The following is a 15,945-nucleotide window of genomic DNA, read 5'->3' as shown; positions in this document are numbered from 1 at the left end:
GAGGAAGTCATTCCAGGAGAGGAAGTCACTCCAGCAGAGGAAGTCACTCTAGGAGAGGAAGTAACGCCAGGAGAAGAAGTCACTCCAGGAGAGGAAGTCACTCCAGAAGAGGAAGTCACTCCAGGAGAGGAAGTCACTCCAGGAGAAGAAGTCACTCCAGGGGAGGAAGTCACTCCAGGGGAGGAAGTCACTCCAGGAGAGGAAGTAACTCCTGGAGAGGAAGTCATTCCAGGAGAGGAAGTCACTCCAGGAGAAGAAGTCATTCCAGGGGAGGAAGTATCTACAGGGGAGGATGTAACGCCAGGAGAAGAAGTCACTCCTGGGGAGGAAGTCACTCCAGGAGAGGAAGTCACTCCAGGAGAGGAAGTCACTCCATGGGAGGATGTAACGCCAGGAGAGGAAGTCACTCCTGGGGAGGAAGTCACTCCAGGAAAGGAAGTCACTCCAGGGGAGGAAGTCACTCCAGGAGAGGAAGTCACTCCAGGGGAGGAAGTCACGCTAGGAGAGGAAGTCACTCCTGGGGAGGAAGTCACTCCAGGAGAGGAAGTCACTGCAGGAGAAGAAGTCATTCCAGGGGAGGAAGTCATTCCAGGAGAAGAAGTCACTCCAGGGGAGGAAGTCACTCCAGGGGAGGAAGTCACTCCAGGGGAGGAAGTCACTCCAGGGGAGGAAGTCACTTCAGGGGAGGAAGTCACTCCATTAGAAGAAGTCATTCCAGGGGAGGAAGTCACTCTAGGAGAGGAAGTAACGCCAGGAGAAGAAGTCACTCCAGGAGAGGAAGTCACTCCAGGAGAGGAAGTCACTCCATGGGAGTATGTAACGCCAGAAGAGGAAGTCACTCCAGGAGAGGAAGTCACTCCAGGAGAGGAAGTCACTCCAGGGGAGGAAGTCACGCCAGGATAGGAAGTAACGCCAGGAGAAGAAGTCACTCCAGGTGAGGAAGTCACTCCATGGGAGTATATAACGCCAGGAGAGGAAGTCACTCCTGGGGAGGAAGTCACTCCAGGGGAGTATGTAACGCCAGGAGAGGAAGTCACTCCTGGGGAGGAAGTCACTCCAGGAGAGGAAGTCACTCCAGGGGAGGAAGTCACGCCAGGAGAGGAAGTAATGCCCGGGGAGGAAGAAACTCCAGGAGAGGAAGTCACTCCAGGAGAGGAAGTCACTCCATGGGAGGATGTAACGCTAGGAGAGGAAGTCACTCCAGGGGAGGAAGTCACTAAAGGGGAGGAAGTCACTAAAGGAGAGGAAGTAACGCCAGGAGAAGAAGTCACTCCAGGGGAGGAAGTCACTCCAGGAGAGGAAGTCACTCCAGGGGAGGAAGTCACGCCAGGAGAGGAAGTAACGCCCGGGGAGGAAGTCACTTTAGGAGAGGAAGTCACTCCAGGAGAGGAAGTCACTCCATGGGAGGATGTAACGCCAGGAGAGGAAGTCACTCCAGGAGAAGAAGTCATTCCAGGGGAGGAAGTCATTCCAGGAGAAGAAGTCACTCCAGGGGAGGAAGTCACTCCAGGGGAGGTAGTCACTCCAGGGGAGGAAGTCACTCCAGGGGAGGAAGTCACTCCAGGGGAGGAAGTCACTCCAGGAGAAGAAGTCATTCCAGGTGAGGAAGTCACTCTAGGAGAGGAAGTAACGCCAGGAGAAGAAGTCACTCCAAGGGAGGAAGTCACTCCAGGAGAGGAAGTCACTCCAGGAGAAGAAGTCACTCCAGGGGAGGAAGTCACGCTAGGAGAGGAAGTCACTCCAGGGGAGGAAGTCACTCCAGGGGAGGAAGTCACTCCAGGAGAGGAAGTCACTCCAGGAGAGGAAGTCACTCTAGGAGATGAAGTCACTCCAGGAGAGGAAGTCACTCTAGGAGAGGAAGTAACGCCAGGAGAGGAAGTCACTCTAGGAGATGAAGTCACTCCAGGAGAGGAAGTCACTCTAGGAGAGGAAGTAACGCCAGGAGATGAAGTCACTCCAGGGGAGGAAGTCACTCCAGGGGACGAAGTCACTCCAGGGGAGGAAGTCACTCCAGGAGAGGAAGTAACTCCTGGAGAGGAAGTCATTCCAGTAGAGGAAGTCACTCCAGGAGAAGAAGTCATTCCTGGAGAGGAAGTCACTCCAGGGGAGGAAGTCACTCCAGAGGAGGAAGTAACGCCAGGAGAGGAAGTCACTCCAGGAGAGGAAGTCACTCCAGGGGAGGAAGTCACTCCAGGAGAGGAAGTAACGCCAGGAGAGGAAGTAACTCTAGGAGAGGAAGTCACTCCAGGGGAGGAAGTCACTCCAGGGGAGGAAGTAACGCCAGGAGAGGAAGTCACTCCAGGAGAGGAAGTCACTCCAGGAGAAGAAGTCATTCCAGGGGAGGAAGTCATTCCAGGAGAGGAAGTCACTGCAGGAGAGGAAGTCATTCCTGGAGAGGAAGTCACTCCAGGGGAGGAAGTCACTCCAGGGGAGGAAGTCACTCCAGGGGAGGAAGTCACTCCAGGGGATGAAGTAACGCCAGGAGAGGAAGTCACTCCAGGAGAGGAAGTCACTCCAGGAGAAGAAGTCATTCCAGGGGAGGAAGTCACTCCAGGGGATGAAGTCACTCCAGGGGAGGAAGTCACTCCAGGAGAGGAAGTAACTCCTGGAGAGGAAGTCATTCCAGGAGAGGAAGTCACTCCAGGAGAAGAAGTCATTCCAGGGGAGGAAGTCACTCCAGGGGAGGATGTAACGCCAGGAGAAGAAGTCACTCCTGGGGAGGAAGTCACTCCAGGAGAGGAAGTCACTCCATGGGAGGATGTAACGCCAGAAGAGGAAGTCACTCCTGGGGAGGAAGTCACTCCAGGAGAGGAAGTCACTCCAGGGGGGGAAGTCACTCCAGGAGAGGAAGTCACTCCAGGGGAGGAAGTCACGCTAGGAGAGGAAGTCACTCCTGGGGAGGAAGTCACTCCAGGAGAGGAAGTCATTCCAGGAGAGGAAGTCACTCCAGGGGAGGAAGTAACGCCAGGAGAGGAAGTCACTCCAGGAGAGGAAGTCACTGCAGGAGAGGAAGTCACTCCAGGAGAAGAAGTCATTCCAGGGGAGGAAGTCATTCCAGGAGAAGAAGTCCCTCCAGGGGAGGAAGTCACTCCAGGGAAGGAAGTCACTCCAGGGGAGGAAGTCACTCCAGGAGAAGTCATTCCAGGGGAGGAAGTCACTCTAGGAGAGGAAGTAACGCCAGGAGAAGAAGTCACTCCAGGAGAGGAAGTCACTCCAGGGGAGGAAGTCACTCCAGGAGAGGAAGTCACTCCAGGAGAAGAAGTCACTCCAGGGGAGGAAGTCACTCCAGGAGAGGAAGTCACTCCAGGAGAGGAAGTCAGTCCAGGGGAGGAAGTCACTCCAGGAGAGGAAGTCACTCCAGGAGAGGAAGTCACTCCAGGAGAGGAAGTCACTCTAGGAGAGGAAGTAACGCCAGGAGAAGAAGTCACTTCAGGGGAGGAAGTCACTCCAGGGGAGGAAGTCACTCCAGGGGAGGAAGTCACTCCAGGAGAGGAAGTAACTCCTGGAGATGAAGTCACTCCAGGAGAGGAAGTCACTCTAGGAGAGGAAGTAACGCCAGGAGAAGAAGTCACTCCAGGGGAGGAAGTCACGCTAGGAGAGGAAGTCACTCCTGTGGAGGAAGTCACTCCAGGAGAGGAAGTCACTGCAGGAGAGGAAGTCACTTCAGCAGAGGAAGTCACTCCAGGGGAGGAAGTCACTCCAGGGGAGGAAGTCACTCCAGGGGAGGAAGTAATGCCAGGAGAGGAAGTCATTCCAGGGGAGGAAGTCACTCCAGGGGAGGAAGTCACTCCAGGGGAGGAAGTAATGCCAGGAGAGGAAGTCATTCCAGGGGAGGAAGTCACTCCAGGAGAGGAAGTCATTCCAGGAGAGGAAGTCACTCCAGCAGAGGAAGTCACTCTAGGAGAGGAAGTAAAGCCAGGAGAAGAAGTCACTCCAGGAGAGGAAGTCACTCCAGAAGAGGAAGTCACTCCAGGAGAGGAAGTCACTCCAGGAGAAGAAGTCACTCCAGGGGAGGAAGTCACTCCAGGGGAGGAAGTCACTCCAGGAGAGGAAGTAACTCCTGGAGAGGAAGTCATTCCAGGAGAGGAAGTCACTCCAGGAGAAGAAGTCATTCCAGGGGAGGAAGGCACTCCAGGGGAGGATATAACGCCAGGAGAAGAAGTCACTCCTGGGGAGGAAGTCACTCCAGGAGAGGAAGTCACTCCAGGAGAGGAAGTCACTCCATGGGAGGATGTAACGCCAGGAAAGGAAGTCACTCCAGGGGAGGAAGTCACTCCAGGAGAGGAAGTCACTCCAGGGGAGGAAGTCACGCTAGGAGAGGAAGTCACTCCTGGGGAGGAAGTCACTCTAGGAGAGGAAGTAACGCCAGGAGAAGAAGTCACTTCAGGGGAGGAAGTCACTCCAGGGGAGGAAGTCACTCCAGGAGAGGAAGTCACTCCAGGGGAGGAAGTCACTCCAGGAGAGGAAGTCACTCCAGGAGAGGAAGTCACTCTAGGAGATGAAGTCACTCCAGGAGAGGAAGTCACTCTAGGAGAGGAAGTAACGCCAGGAGAAGAAGTCACTTCAGGGGAGGAAGTCACTCCAGGGGAGGAAGTCACTCCAGGGGAGGAAGTCACTCTAGGAGAGGAAGTAACGCCAGGAGAAGAAGTCACTCCAGGGGAGGAAGTCACGCTAGGAGAGGAAGTCACTCCTGGGGAGGAAGTCACTCCAGGAGAGGAAGTCACTGCAGGAGAGGAAGTCACGTCAGCAGAGGAAGTCACTCCAGGGGAGGAAGTCACTCCAGGGGAGGAAGTCACTCCAGGGGAGGAAGTAATGCCAGGAGAGGAAGTCATTCCAGGGGAGGAAGTCACTCCAGGGGAGGAAGTCACTCCAGGGGAGGAAGTAATGCCAGGAGAGGAAGTCATTCCAGGGGAGGAAGTCACTCCAGGAGAGGAAGTCATTCCAGGAGAGGAAGTCACTCCAGCAGAGGAAGTCACTCTAGGAGAGGAAGTAACGCCAGGAGAAGAAGTCACTCCAGGAGAGGAAGTCACTCCAGAAGAGGAAGTCACTCCAGGAGAGGAAGTCACTCCAGGAGAAGAAGTCACTCCAGGGGAGGAAGTAACTCCAGGGGAGGAAGTCACTCCAGGAGAGGAAGTAACTCCTGGAGAGGAAGTCATTCCAGGAGAGGAAGTCACTCCAGGAGAAGTCATTCCAGGGGAGGAAGTCACTCCAGGGGAGGATGTAACGCCAGGAGAAGAAGTCACTCCTGGGGAGGAAGTCACTCCAGGAGAGGAAGTCACTCCAGGAGAGGAAGTCACTCCATGGGAGGATGTAACGCCAGGAGAGGAAGTCACTCCTGGGGAGGAAGTCACTCCATGAGAGGAAGTCACTCCAGGGGAGGAAGTCACGCTAGGAGAGGAAGTCACTCCTGGGGAGGAAGTCACCCCAGGAGAGGAAGTCACTGCAGGAGAAGAAGTCATTTCAGGGGAGGAAGTCATTCCAGGAGAAGAAGTCACTCCAGGGGAGGAAGTCACTCCAGGGGAGGAAGTCACTCCTGGGGAGGAAGTCAATCCAGGGGAGGAAGTCACTTCAGGGGAGGAAGTCACTCCAGGAGAAGAAGTTATTCCAGGGGAGGAAGTCACTCTAGGAGAGGAAGTAACGCCAGGAGAAGAAGTCACTCCAGGAGAGGAAGTCACTCCAGGGGAGGAAGTCACTCCAGGAGAGGAAGTCACTCCAGGAGAAGAAGTCACTCCAGGGGAGGAAGTCACTCCAGGAGAGGAAGTCACTCCAGGAGAGGAAGTCACTCCATGGGAGTATGTAACGCCAGGGGAGGAAGTCACTCCTGGGGAGGAAGTCACTCCAGGAGAGGAAGTCACTCCAGGAGAGGAAGTCACTCCATGGGAGTATGTAATGCCAGGAGAGGAAGTCACTCCTGGGGAGGAAGTCACTCCAGGAGAGGAAGTCATTCCAGGAGAGGAAGTCACTCCAGGAGAGGAAGTCACTCCAGGAGAGGAAGTCACTCCAGGAGAGGAAGTCACTCCATGGGAGGATGTAACGCTAGGAGAGGAAGTCACTCCTGGGGAGGAAGTCACTCCAGGGGAGGAAGTCACTAAAGGGGAGGAAGTCACTCCAGGGGAGGAAGTCACTCCAGGAGAAGAAGTCATTCCAGGGGAGGAAGTCACTCTAGGAGAGGAAGTAACGCCAGGAGAAGAAGTCACTCCAGGAGAGGAAGTCACTCCAGGGGAGGAAGTCACTCCAGGAGAGGAAGTCACTCCAGGAGAAGAAGTCACTCCAGGGGAGGAAATCACTCCAGGAGAGGAAGTCACTCCAGGAGAGGAAGTCACTCCAGGAGAGGAAGTCACTCCAGGGGAGGAAGTCACTCCAGGAGAGGAAGTCACTCCAGGAGAGGAAGCCACTCTAGGAGATGAAGTCACTCCAGGAGAGGAAGTCACTCCAGGGGAGGAAGTCACTCCAGGAGAGGAAGTCACTCCAGGAGAGGAAGTCACTCTAGGAGATGAAGTCACTCCAGGAGAGGAAGTCACTCTAGGAGAGGAAGTAACGCCAGGAGAAGAAGTCACTCCAGGGGAGGAAGTCACTCCAGGGGAGGAAGTCACTCCAGGGGAGGAAGTCACTCCAGGAGAGGAAGTAACTCCTGGAGAGAAAGTCACTCCAGGAGAGGAAGTCACTCTAGGAGAGGAAGTAATGCCAGGAGAAGAAGTCACTCCAGGGGAGGAAGTCACGCCAGGAGAGGAAGTCATTCCAGGAGAGGAAGTCACTCCAGGGGAGGAAGTCACGCCAGGAGAGGAAGTAACGCCCGGGGAGGAAGTCACTCCAGTAGAGGAAGTCACTCCAGGAGAGGAAGTCACTCCATGGGAGGATGTAACGCCAGGAGAGGAAGTCACTCCAGGAGAAGAAGTCATTCCAGGGGAGGAAGTCATTCCAGGAGAAGAAGTCACCCCAGGGGAGGAAGTCACTCCAGGGGAGGAAGTCACTCCAGGGGAGGAAGTCACTCCAGGAGAAGAAGTCATTCCAGGGGAGGAAGTCACTCTAGGAGAGGAAGTAACGCCAGGAGAAGAAGTCACTCCAGGAGAGGAAGTCACTCCAGGGGAGGAAGTCACTCCAGGAGAGGAAGTCACTCCAGGAGAAGAAGTCACTCCAGGGGAGGAAGTCACGCTAGGAGAGGAAGTCACTCCAGGGGAGGAAGTCACTCCAGGAGAGGAAGTCACTCCAGGAGAGGAAGTCACTCTAGGAGATGAAGTCACTCCAGGAGAGGAAGTCACTCTAGGAGAGGAAGTAACGCCAGGAGAAGAAGTCACTCCAGGGGAGGAAGTCACTCCAGGAGAGGAAGTCACTCCAGGAGAGGAAGTCACTCTAGGAGATGAAGTCACTCCAGCAGAGGAAGTCACTCTAGGAGAGGAAGTAACGCCAGGAGAAGAAGTCACTCCAGGGGAGGAAGTCACTCCAGGGGAGGAAGTCACTCCAGGGGAGGAAGTCACTCCAGGAGAGGAAGTAACTCCTGGAGAGGAAGTCATTCCAGTAGAGGAAGTCACTTCAGGAGAAGAAGTCATTCCAGGAGAGGAAGTCACTGCAGGAGAGGAAGTCATTCCTGGAGAGGAAGTCACTCCAGGGGAGGAAGTCACTCCAGGGGAGGAAGTCACTCCAGGGGAGGAAGTCACTCCAGGGGATGAAGTAACGCCAGGAGAGGAAGTCACTCCAGGAGAGGAAGTCACTCCAGGAGAAAAAGTCATTCCAGGGGAGGAAGTCACTCCAGGGGAGGAAGTCACTCCAGGGGACGAAGTCACTCCAGGAGAGGAAGTAACTCCTGGAGAGGAAGTCATTCCAGGAGAGGAAGTCACTCCAGGAGAAGAAGTCATTCCAGGGGAGGAAGTCACTCCAGGGGAGGATGTAACGCCAGGAGAAGAAGTCACTCCTGGGGAGGAAGTCACTCCAGGAGAGGAAGTCACTCCATGGGAGGATGTAACGCCAGGAGAGGAAGTCACTCCTGGGGAGGAAGTCACTCCAGGAGAGGAAGTCACTCCAGGGGAGGAAGTCACGCTAGGAGAGGAAGTCACGCTAGGAGAGGAAGTCACTCCTGGGGAGGAAGTCACTCCAGGAGAGGAAGTCACTGCAGGAGAGGAAGTCACTCCAGGAGAAGAAGTCACTCCAGGAGAAGAAGTCATTCCTGGAGAGGAAGTCACTCCAGGGGAGGAAGTCACTCCAGGGGAGGAAGTCACTCTAGGAGAGGAAGTAACGCCAGGAGAAGAAGTCACTCCAGGAGAGGAAGTCACTCCAGGGGAGGAAGTCACTCCAGGAGAGGAAGTCACTCCAGGGGAGGAAGTCACTGAAGGAGAGGAAGTAACGCCAGGAGAAGAAGTCACTCCAGGAGAAGAAGTCATTCCAGGAGAGGAAGTCAGTCCAGGAGAGGAAGTCACTCCAGGGGAGGAAGTCACTCCAGGAGAGGAAGTCACTCCAGGGGAGGAAGTCACGCTAGGAGAGAAAGTCACTCCAGGGGAGGAAGTCACGCTAGGAGAGGAAGTCACGCTAGGAGAGGAAGTCACTCCTGGGGAGGAAGTCACTCCAGGAGAGGAAGTCACTGCAGGAGAGGAAGTCACTCCAGGAGAAGAAGTCACTCCAGGAGAGGAAGTCACTCCAGGGGAGGAAGTCACTCCAGGAGAGGAAGTCACTCCAGGGGAGGAAGTCACTCCAGGAGAGGAAGTAACGCCAGGAGAAGAAGTCACTCCAGGAGAAGAAGTCATTCCAGGGGAGGAAGTCACTCTAGGAGAGGAAGTAACGCCAGGAGAAGAAGTCACTCCAGGAGAGGAAGTCATTCCAGGAGAGGAAGTCACTCCAGGGAAGGATGTAACGTCAGGAGAGGAAGTCACTCCTGGGGAGGAAGTCACTCCAGGAGAAGAAGTCATTCCAGGGTAGGATGTCACTCCAGGAGAAGAAGTCATTCCAGGGGAGGAAGTCATTCCAGGAGAAGAAGTCACTCCAGGGGAGGAAGTCACTCCAGGAGAGGAAGTCACTCCAGGGGAGGAAGTCACTCCAGGGGAGGAAGTCACTCCAGGGGAGGAAGTCACTCCAGGGGAGGAAGTCACTCCAGGAGAAGAAGTCATTCCAGGGGAGGAAGTAACGCCAGGAGAAGAAGTCACTCCAGGAGAGGAAGTCACTCCAGTGGAGGAAGTCACTCCAGGAGAGGAAGTCACTCCAGGAGAAGAAGTCACTCCAGGGGAGGAAGTCACTCCAGGGGAGGAAGTCACTCCAGGGGAGGAATTCACTCCAGGAGAGGAAGTAACTCCTGGAGAGGAAGTCACTCTAGGAGAGGAAGTAACGCCAGGAGAAGAAGTCACTCCAGGGGAGGAAGTCACTCCAGGAGAAGAAGTCACTCCAGGGGAGGAAGTCACTCCTAGAGAGGAAGTAACTCCTGGAGATGAAGTCACTCCAGGAGAGGAAGTCACTCTAGGAGAGGAAGTAACGCCAGGAGAAGAAGTCACTCCAGGGGAGGAAGTCACTCCAGGAGAGGAATTCACTCCAGGGGAGGAAGTCACGCCAGGAGAGGAAGTAACGCCCGGGGAGGAAGTCACTCCAGGAGAGGAAGTCACTCCAGGAGAGGAAGTCACTCCATGGGAGGATGTAACGCCAGGAGAGGAAGTCACTCCTGGGGAGGAAGTCACTCCAGGGGAGGAAGTCACTCCTGGAGCGGAAGTCACTCCAGGGGAGGAAGTCACGCTAGGAGAGGAAGTCACTCCTGGGGAGGAAGTCACTCCAGGAGAGGAAGTCACTGCAGGAGAGGAAGTCTCTCCAGGAGAAGAAGTCACTCCAGGGGAGGAAGTCACTCCAGGAGAGGAAGTCATTCCAGGGGAGGAAGTCACTCCAGGGGAGGAAGTCACTCCAGGGGAGGAAGTCACTCCAGAAGAGGAAGTAACTCCTGGAGAGGAAGTCATTCCAGGAGAGGAAGTCACTCCAGGAGAAGAAGTCATTCCAGGGGAGGAAGTCACTCCAGGGGAGGATGTAACGCCAGGAGAAGAAGTCACTCCTGGGGAGGAAGTCACTCCAGGAGAGGAAGTCACTCCAGCAGAGGAAGTCACTCCTGGGGAGGAAGTCACTTCAGGAGAGGAAGTCACTCCAGGAGAGGAAGTCACTCCATGGGAGGATGTAACGCCAGGAGAGGAAGTCACTCCTGGGGAGGAAGTCACTCCAGGAGAGGAAGTCACTCCAGGGGAGGAAGTCACTCCATGGGAGGATGTAACGCCAGGAGAGGAAGTCACTTCTAGGGAGGAAGTCACTCCAGGAGAGGAAGTCACTCCAGGGGAAAAAGTCATTCCAGGGGAGGAAGTCACTCCAGGAGAGGAAGTCACTCCAGGAGAAGAAGTCATTCCAGGGGAGGAAGTCAGTCCAGGGGAGGAAGTAACGCCAGGAGAGGAAGTCACTTCATGAGAGGAAGTCACTCCAGGAGAGGAAGTCACTCCAGGGGAGGAAGTCACTCCAGGGGAGGAAGTCACGCCAGGAGAGGAAGTCACTCGAGGAGAGGAAGTCACTCCAAGGGAGGATGTAACGCCAGTAGATGAGGTCACTCCTGGGGAGGAAGTCACTCCAGGAGAGGAAGTCACTCCAGGGGAGGAAGTCACGCCAGGAGAGGAAGTAACGCCCGGGGAGGAAGTCACTCCAGGAGAGGAAGTCACTCCAGGAGAGGAAGTCACTCCATGGGAGGATGTAACGCCAGGAGAGGAAGTCACTCCTGGGGAGGAATTCACTCCAGGAGAGGAAGTTACTCCAGGAGAAGAAGTCACTCCAGGGGAGGAAGTCACTCCAGTGGAGGAAGTCACTCCAGGTGAGGAAGTCACTCCAGGGGAGGAAGTCACTCCAGGAGAAGAAGTCACTCTAGCGGAGGAAGTAACGCCAGGAGAGGATGTCACTCCAGGAGAGGAAGTCACTCCAGGGGAAAAAGTCATTCCAGGGGAGGAAGTCACTCCAGGAGAGGAAGTCACTCCAGGAGAAGAAGTCATTCCAGGGGAGGAAGTCAGTCCAGGGGAGGAAGTAACGCCAGGAGAGGAAGTCACTCCATGAGAGGAAGTCACTCCAGGAGAGGAAGTCACTCCAGGGGAGGAAGTCACTCCAGGAGAGGAAGTCACGCCAGGAGAGGAAGTAACGCCCGGGGAGGAAATCACTCCAGGAGAGGAAGTCACTCCAGGAGAGGAAGTCACTCCATGGGAGGATGTAACGCCAGGAGAGGAAGTCACTCCTGGGGAGGAAGTCACTCCAGGAGAGGAAGTCACTCCAGGGGAAAAAGTCATTCCAGGGGAGGAAGTCACTCCAGGAGAGGAAGTCACTCCAGGAGAAGAAGTCATTCCAGGGGAGGAAGTCAGTCCAGGAGAGGAAGTCACTCCATGAGAGGAAGTCACTCCAGGAGAGGAAGTCACTCCAGGGGAGGAAGTCACTCCAGGGGAGGAAGTCACGCCAGGAGAGGAAGTAACGCCCGGGGAGGAAGTCACTCCAGGAGAGGAAGTCACTCCAGGAGAGGAAGTCACTCCAGGGGAGGATGTAACGCCAGGAGAGGAAGTAACTCCTGGGGAGGAAGGCACTCTAGGAGAGGAAGTAACGCCAGGAGAAGAAGTCACTCCAGGGGAGGAAGTCACTCCAGGAGAAGAAGTCACTCCAGGGGAGGAAGTCACTCCTGGAGAGGAAGTAACTCCTGGAGATGAAGTCACTCCAGGAGAGGAAGTCACTCTAGGAGAGGAAGTAACGCCAGGAGAAGAAGTCACTCCAGGGGAGGAAGTCACTCCAGGAGAGGAATTCACTCCAGGGGAGGAAGTCACGCCAGGAGAGGAAGTAACGCCCGGGGAGGAAGTCACTCCAGGAGAGGAAGTCACTCCAGGAGAGGAAGTCACTCCATGGGAGGATGTAACGCCAGGAGAGGAAGTCACTCCTGGGGAGGAAGTCACTCCAGGGGAGGAAGTCACTCCTGCAGAGGAAGTCACTCCAGGGGAGGAAGTCACGCTAGGAGAGGAAGTCACTCCTGGGGAGGAAGTCACTCCAGGAGAGGAAGTCACTGCAGGAGAGGAAGTCTCTCCAGGAGAAGAAGTCACTCCAGGGGAGGAAGTCACTCCAGGAGAGGAAGTCATTCCAGGGGAGGAAGTCACTCCAGGGGAGGAAGTCACTCCAGGGGAGGAAGTCACTCCAGGAGAGGAAGTAACTCCTGGAGAGGAAGTCATTCCAGGAGAGGAAGTCACTCCAGGAGAAGAAGTCATTCCAGGGGAGGAAGTCACTCCAGGGGAGGATGTAACGCCAGGAGAAGAAGTCACTCCTGGGGAGGAAGTCACTCCAGGAGAGGAAGTCACTCCAGCAGAGGAAGTCACTCCTGGGGAGGAAGTCACTTCAGGAGAGGAAGTCACTCCAGGAGAGGAAGTCACTCCATGGGAGGATGTAACGCCAGGAGAGGAAGTCACTCCTGGGGAGGAAGTCACTCCAGGAGAGGAAGTCACTCCAGGGGAGGAAGTCACTCCATGGGAGGATGTAACGCCAGGAGAGGAAGTCACTTCTAGGGAGGAAGTCACTCCAGGAGAGGAAGTCACTCCAGGGGAAAAAGTCATTCCAGGGGAGGAAGTCACTCCAGGAGAGGAAGTCACTCCAGGAGAAGAAGTCATTCCAGGGGAGGAAGTCAGTCCAGGGGAGGAAGTAACGCCAGGAGAGGAAGTCACTTCATGAGAGGAAGTCACTCCAGGAGAGGAAGTCACTCCAGGGGAGGAAGTCACTCCAGGAGAGGAAGTCACTCGAGGAGAGGAAGTCACTCCAAGGGAGGATGTAACGCCAGTAGATGAGGTCACTCCTGGGGAGGAAGTCACTCCAGGAGAGGAAGTCACTCCAGGGGAGGAAGTCACGCCAGGAGAGGAAGTAACGCCCGGGGAGGAAGTCACTCCAGGAGAGGAAGTCACTCCAGGAGAGGAAGTCACTCCATGGGAGGATGTAACGCCAGGAGAGGAAGTCACTCCTGGGGAGGAATTCACTCCAGGAGAGGAAGTTACTCCAGGAGAAGAAGTCACTCCAGGGGAGGAAGTCACTCCAGTGGAGGAAGTCACTCCAGGTGAGGAAGTCACTCCAGGGGAGGAAGTCACTCCAGGAGAAGAAGTCACTCTAGCGGAGGAAGTAACGCCAGGAGAGGATGTCACTCCAGGAGAGGAAGTCACTCCAGGGGAAAAAGTCATTCCAGGGGAGGAAGTCACTCCAGGAGAGGAAGTCACTCCAGGAGAAGAAGTCATTCCAGGGGAGGAAGTCAGTCCAGGGGAGGAAGTAACGCCAGGAGAGGAAGTCACTCCATGAGAGGAAGTCACTCCAGGAGAGGAAGTCACTCCAGGGGAGGAAGTCACTCCAGGAGAGGAAGTCACGCCAGGAGAGGAAGTAACGCCCGGGGAGGAAATCACTCCAGGAGAGGAAGTCACTCCAGGAGAGGAAGTCACTCCATGGGAGGATGTAACGCCAGGAGAGGAAGTCACTCCTGGGGAGGAAGTCACTCCAGGAGAGGAAGTCACTCCAGGGGAAAAAGTCATTCCAGGGGAGGAAGTCACTCCAGGAGAGGAAGTCACTCCAGGAGAAGAAGTCATTCCAGGGGAGGAAGTCAGTCCAGGGGAGGAAGTAACGCCAGGAGAGGAAGTCACTCCATGAGAGGAAGTCACTCCAGGAGAGGAAGTCACTCCAGGAGAGGAAGTCACTCCAGGAGAGGAAGTCACTCTAGGAGAGGAAGTAACGCCAGGAGAAGAAGTCACTCCAGGAGAGGAAGTCACTCCAGGAGAGGAAGTCACTCCAGGAGAAGAAGTCACGCCAGGAGAGGAAGTCATTCCAGGAGAGGAAGTCATTACAGGAGAGGAAGTCACTCTAGGAGAGGAAGTCACTCCAGGGGAGGAAGTCACTCCAGGAGAGGAAGTCACTCCAGGAGAGGAAGACACTACAGGAGAGGAAGTCACTCCAGGAGAGGAAGTCACTCCAGGGGAGGAAGTCACTCCAGGGGAGGAAGTCACTTCAGGAGAAGAAGTCATTCCAGGGGAGGAAGTCACTCCAGGGGTTGTTGCCACGCCACGAGAGGTTATTTTTTGTGAGGATGATGTCGGTTCAGAGGGCGTTTGACCTGTTACATCCGGGTGATCTGTAGTCTTGTTTGGTACAGCCTCGCATGTCGTATATTTGGTAACAATTGTCACCGTCCTACATAGCCTGTTATCTATCCTTGTTAATGTTACGTCGGTGGTGCTTATTGTTGCGTTGCTCGGTCGTTGTGTCCTTGCCTTTTCCAATGACGAGGTGGTAAAACGAATATCCTGCTTTGTTGAATGAAGGTTGTCAGTTGTTTCTACTTCAGGTATTTCTGGAAAGAATTTTTTTTTTGTCTGTTGGTAAAAGAATTTTACGTAGCTTGTTTTATATGTTTAGGGCTGTTCGGTCGTTAGCGCTTCCGACAGTAAACCTTAAAGATCCGAGTTAGGTCGCTTATAGGATGTCCCCGACTTACCTGACTCGAATAGTTTCTGACTAGTCTCAGGAAAATCAAATTTTGATTGGCTTAGAACTGGCCAGTTGCGTAGGTCACAGAAACGTTTAACTCTACTTCCACTGCCTTATTGATTGTCATGAGTTACTCACTAAGTCAGATTTGTTTAGTCAGTATTGTTTTTTTTAATAAGTAACCCTATTAGTATCTATTTTTATTTGTGATTATGTGTTTTGAATTTAAATCCTTTCTGCTGATTTACTTAGATAAATTAACACACACACACACACACACATATATATATATATATATACATATATATATATATATATATATATTTATTTAGTTATTTATTTATATATATATATATATATATATATATATATATATATATATTTATATTTATATATATATATATACGTTTGATTTATGCACCGATAAATGTGTGACATAATTTTTACTTTCGCTTTTACGAACTACAGAGGAAGTATTTGAAAATTCGATTTATTTAAATGTCTATAACCTGACTGTACTGGATTTGCAATCCCTATAAGTTATACCTTAGAATATTCGAGAAATGTTAGGCTAGATCACTCCCGCTTTATTTAAACTTAACAATATTGTTTTAACGAGCCAAGTTTGAAAGAAATCGGCTCAGTAGAAGTGAGTGTAATTTCGTAAGTACGTTTCGAACAAAACAAGTTAGGAAAAGCGCTAAGCAAGAGTAAAAACTTAATCACCCGACTACAGAGTTAAGATAATCTGCTGACCGCTAAAATTAAGTCTGAAGTAAAAATAAGACGATTTCGTACCTATGATTTAGGCCATATTTAAAATAACAAACAATAGTTAGAAGTTTCAGATTAGAAGTTTTATAAACCGGGAGTGATCTCCCCTAAACTTTCTCGAATATTCTTATATGAAACAACAGGGGATGGCAACTCGGGATATTGACATCATTTTAATCCATTTTTAATACTTAAACTTTTTAAAATAAAATGAAATCTCGTAGAAAAAAGAATTGCACAGCAAGTGAACGCCAAACAAAATGTGTATAATAGTGTCCCGGTTATCGGAAATCTCTTAAAAGATGATACAGATCTATGATTTTGATATAATACTTATATATACAATTTCATCAAACTAGCTGTAACAGTATTCAAGTTATCGTGTTTACAGACACACACACACACAAAGAGAGACATACGGACAAGATTGCAAAACTATGGTTTTCTGACTCCGGGAGCTGTAAAACGTCGAGATTTACAAAGATCTCGATTTTTGTTTTTGCACGATTACAAGACTTTCTCCATACTTCTTATATACGAGAAAGTAAAAAAAGAAAACGTAAACGACGTTCATTTTGTTGGGTGTTGGAGCGGGAAAACAAAGGCCTTGTTTACTTTATTTTTAACGTGAGTCAGGTATCCATCTAAGATACGCGGCACAAAGACGTCTTACAGATTCGATCACAGGAACCTACCTAG

General features: G+C 52.8%; 1 protein-coding gene across 1 annotated transcript; it reads left to right on the top strand.

The window, feature by feature from the left end:
- Positions 1-50: 50 nt before the first annotated feature.
- Positions 51-14,417, top strand: LOC131940478 (serine/arginine-rich splicing factor 4-like; the record flags this gene model as incomplete). Its single annotated transcript, XM_059299138.1, has 4 exons — positions 51-155; positions 1,569-1,600; positions 2,069-2,148; positions 14,401-14,417. Coding segments are annotated over 4 exons (234 nt in total), but the record flags the coding sequence as incomplete, so codon positions are not given.
- Positions 14,418-15,945: the final 1,528 nt, after the last annotated feature.

This window comes from Physella acuta, unplaced genomic scaffold (genome assembly GCF_028476545.2).
Source record: "Physella acuta isolate Inbredline_101_S28 unplaced genomic scaffold, ASM2847654v3 ptg000319l, whole genome shotgun sequence".
Taxonomy (NCBI): Eukaryota; Metazoa; Mollusca; class Gastropoda; family Physidae; genus Physella; species Physella acuta.
The sequence above is the reverse complement of the archived record's forward strand: the minus strand, read 5'-3'. Positions and strand labels throughout refer to the sequence as shown.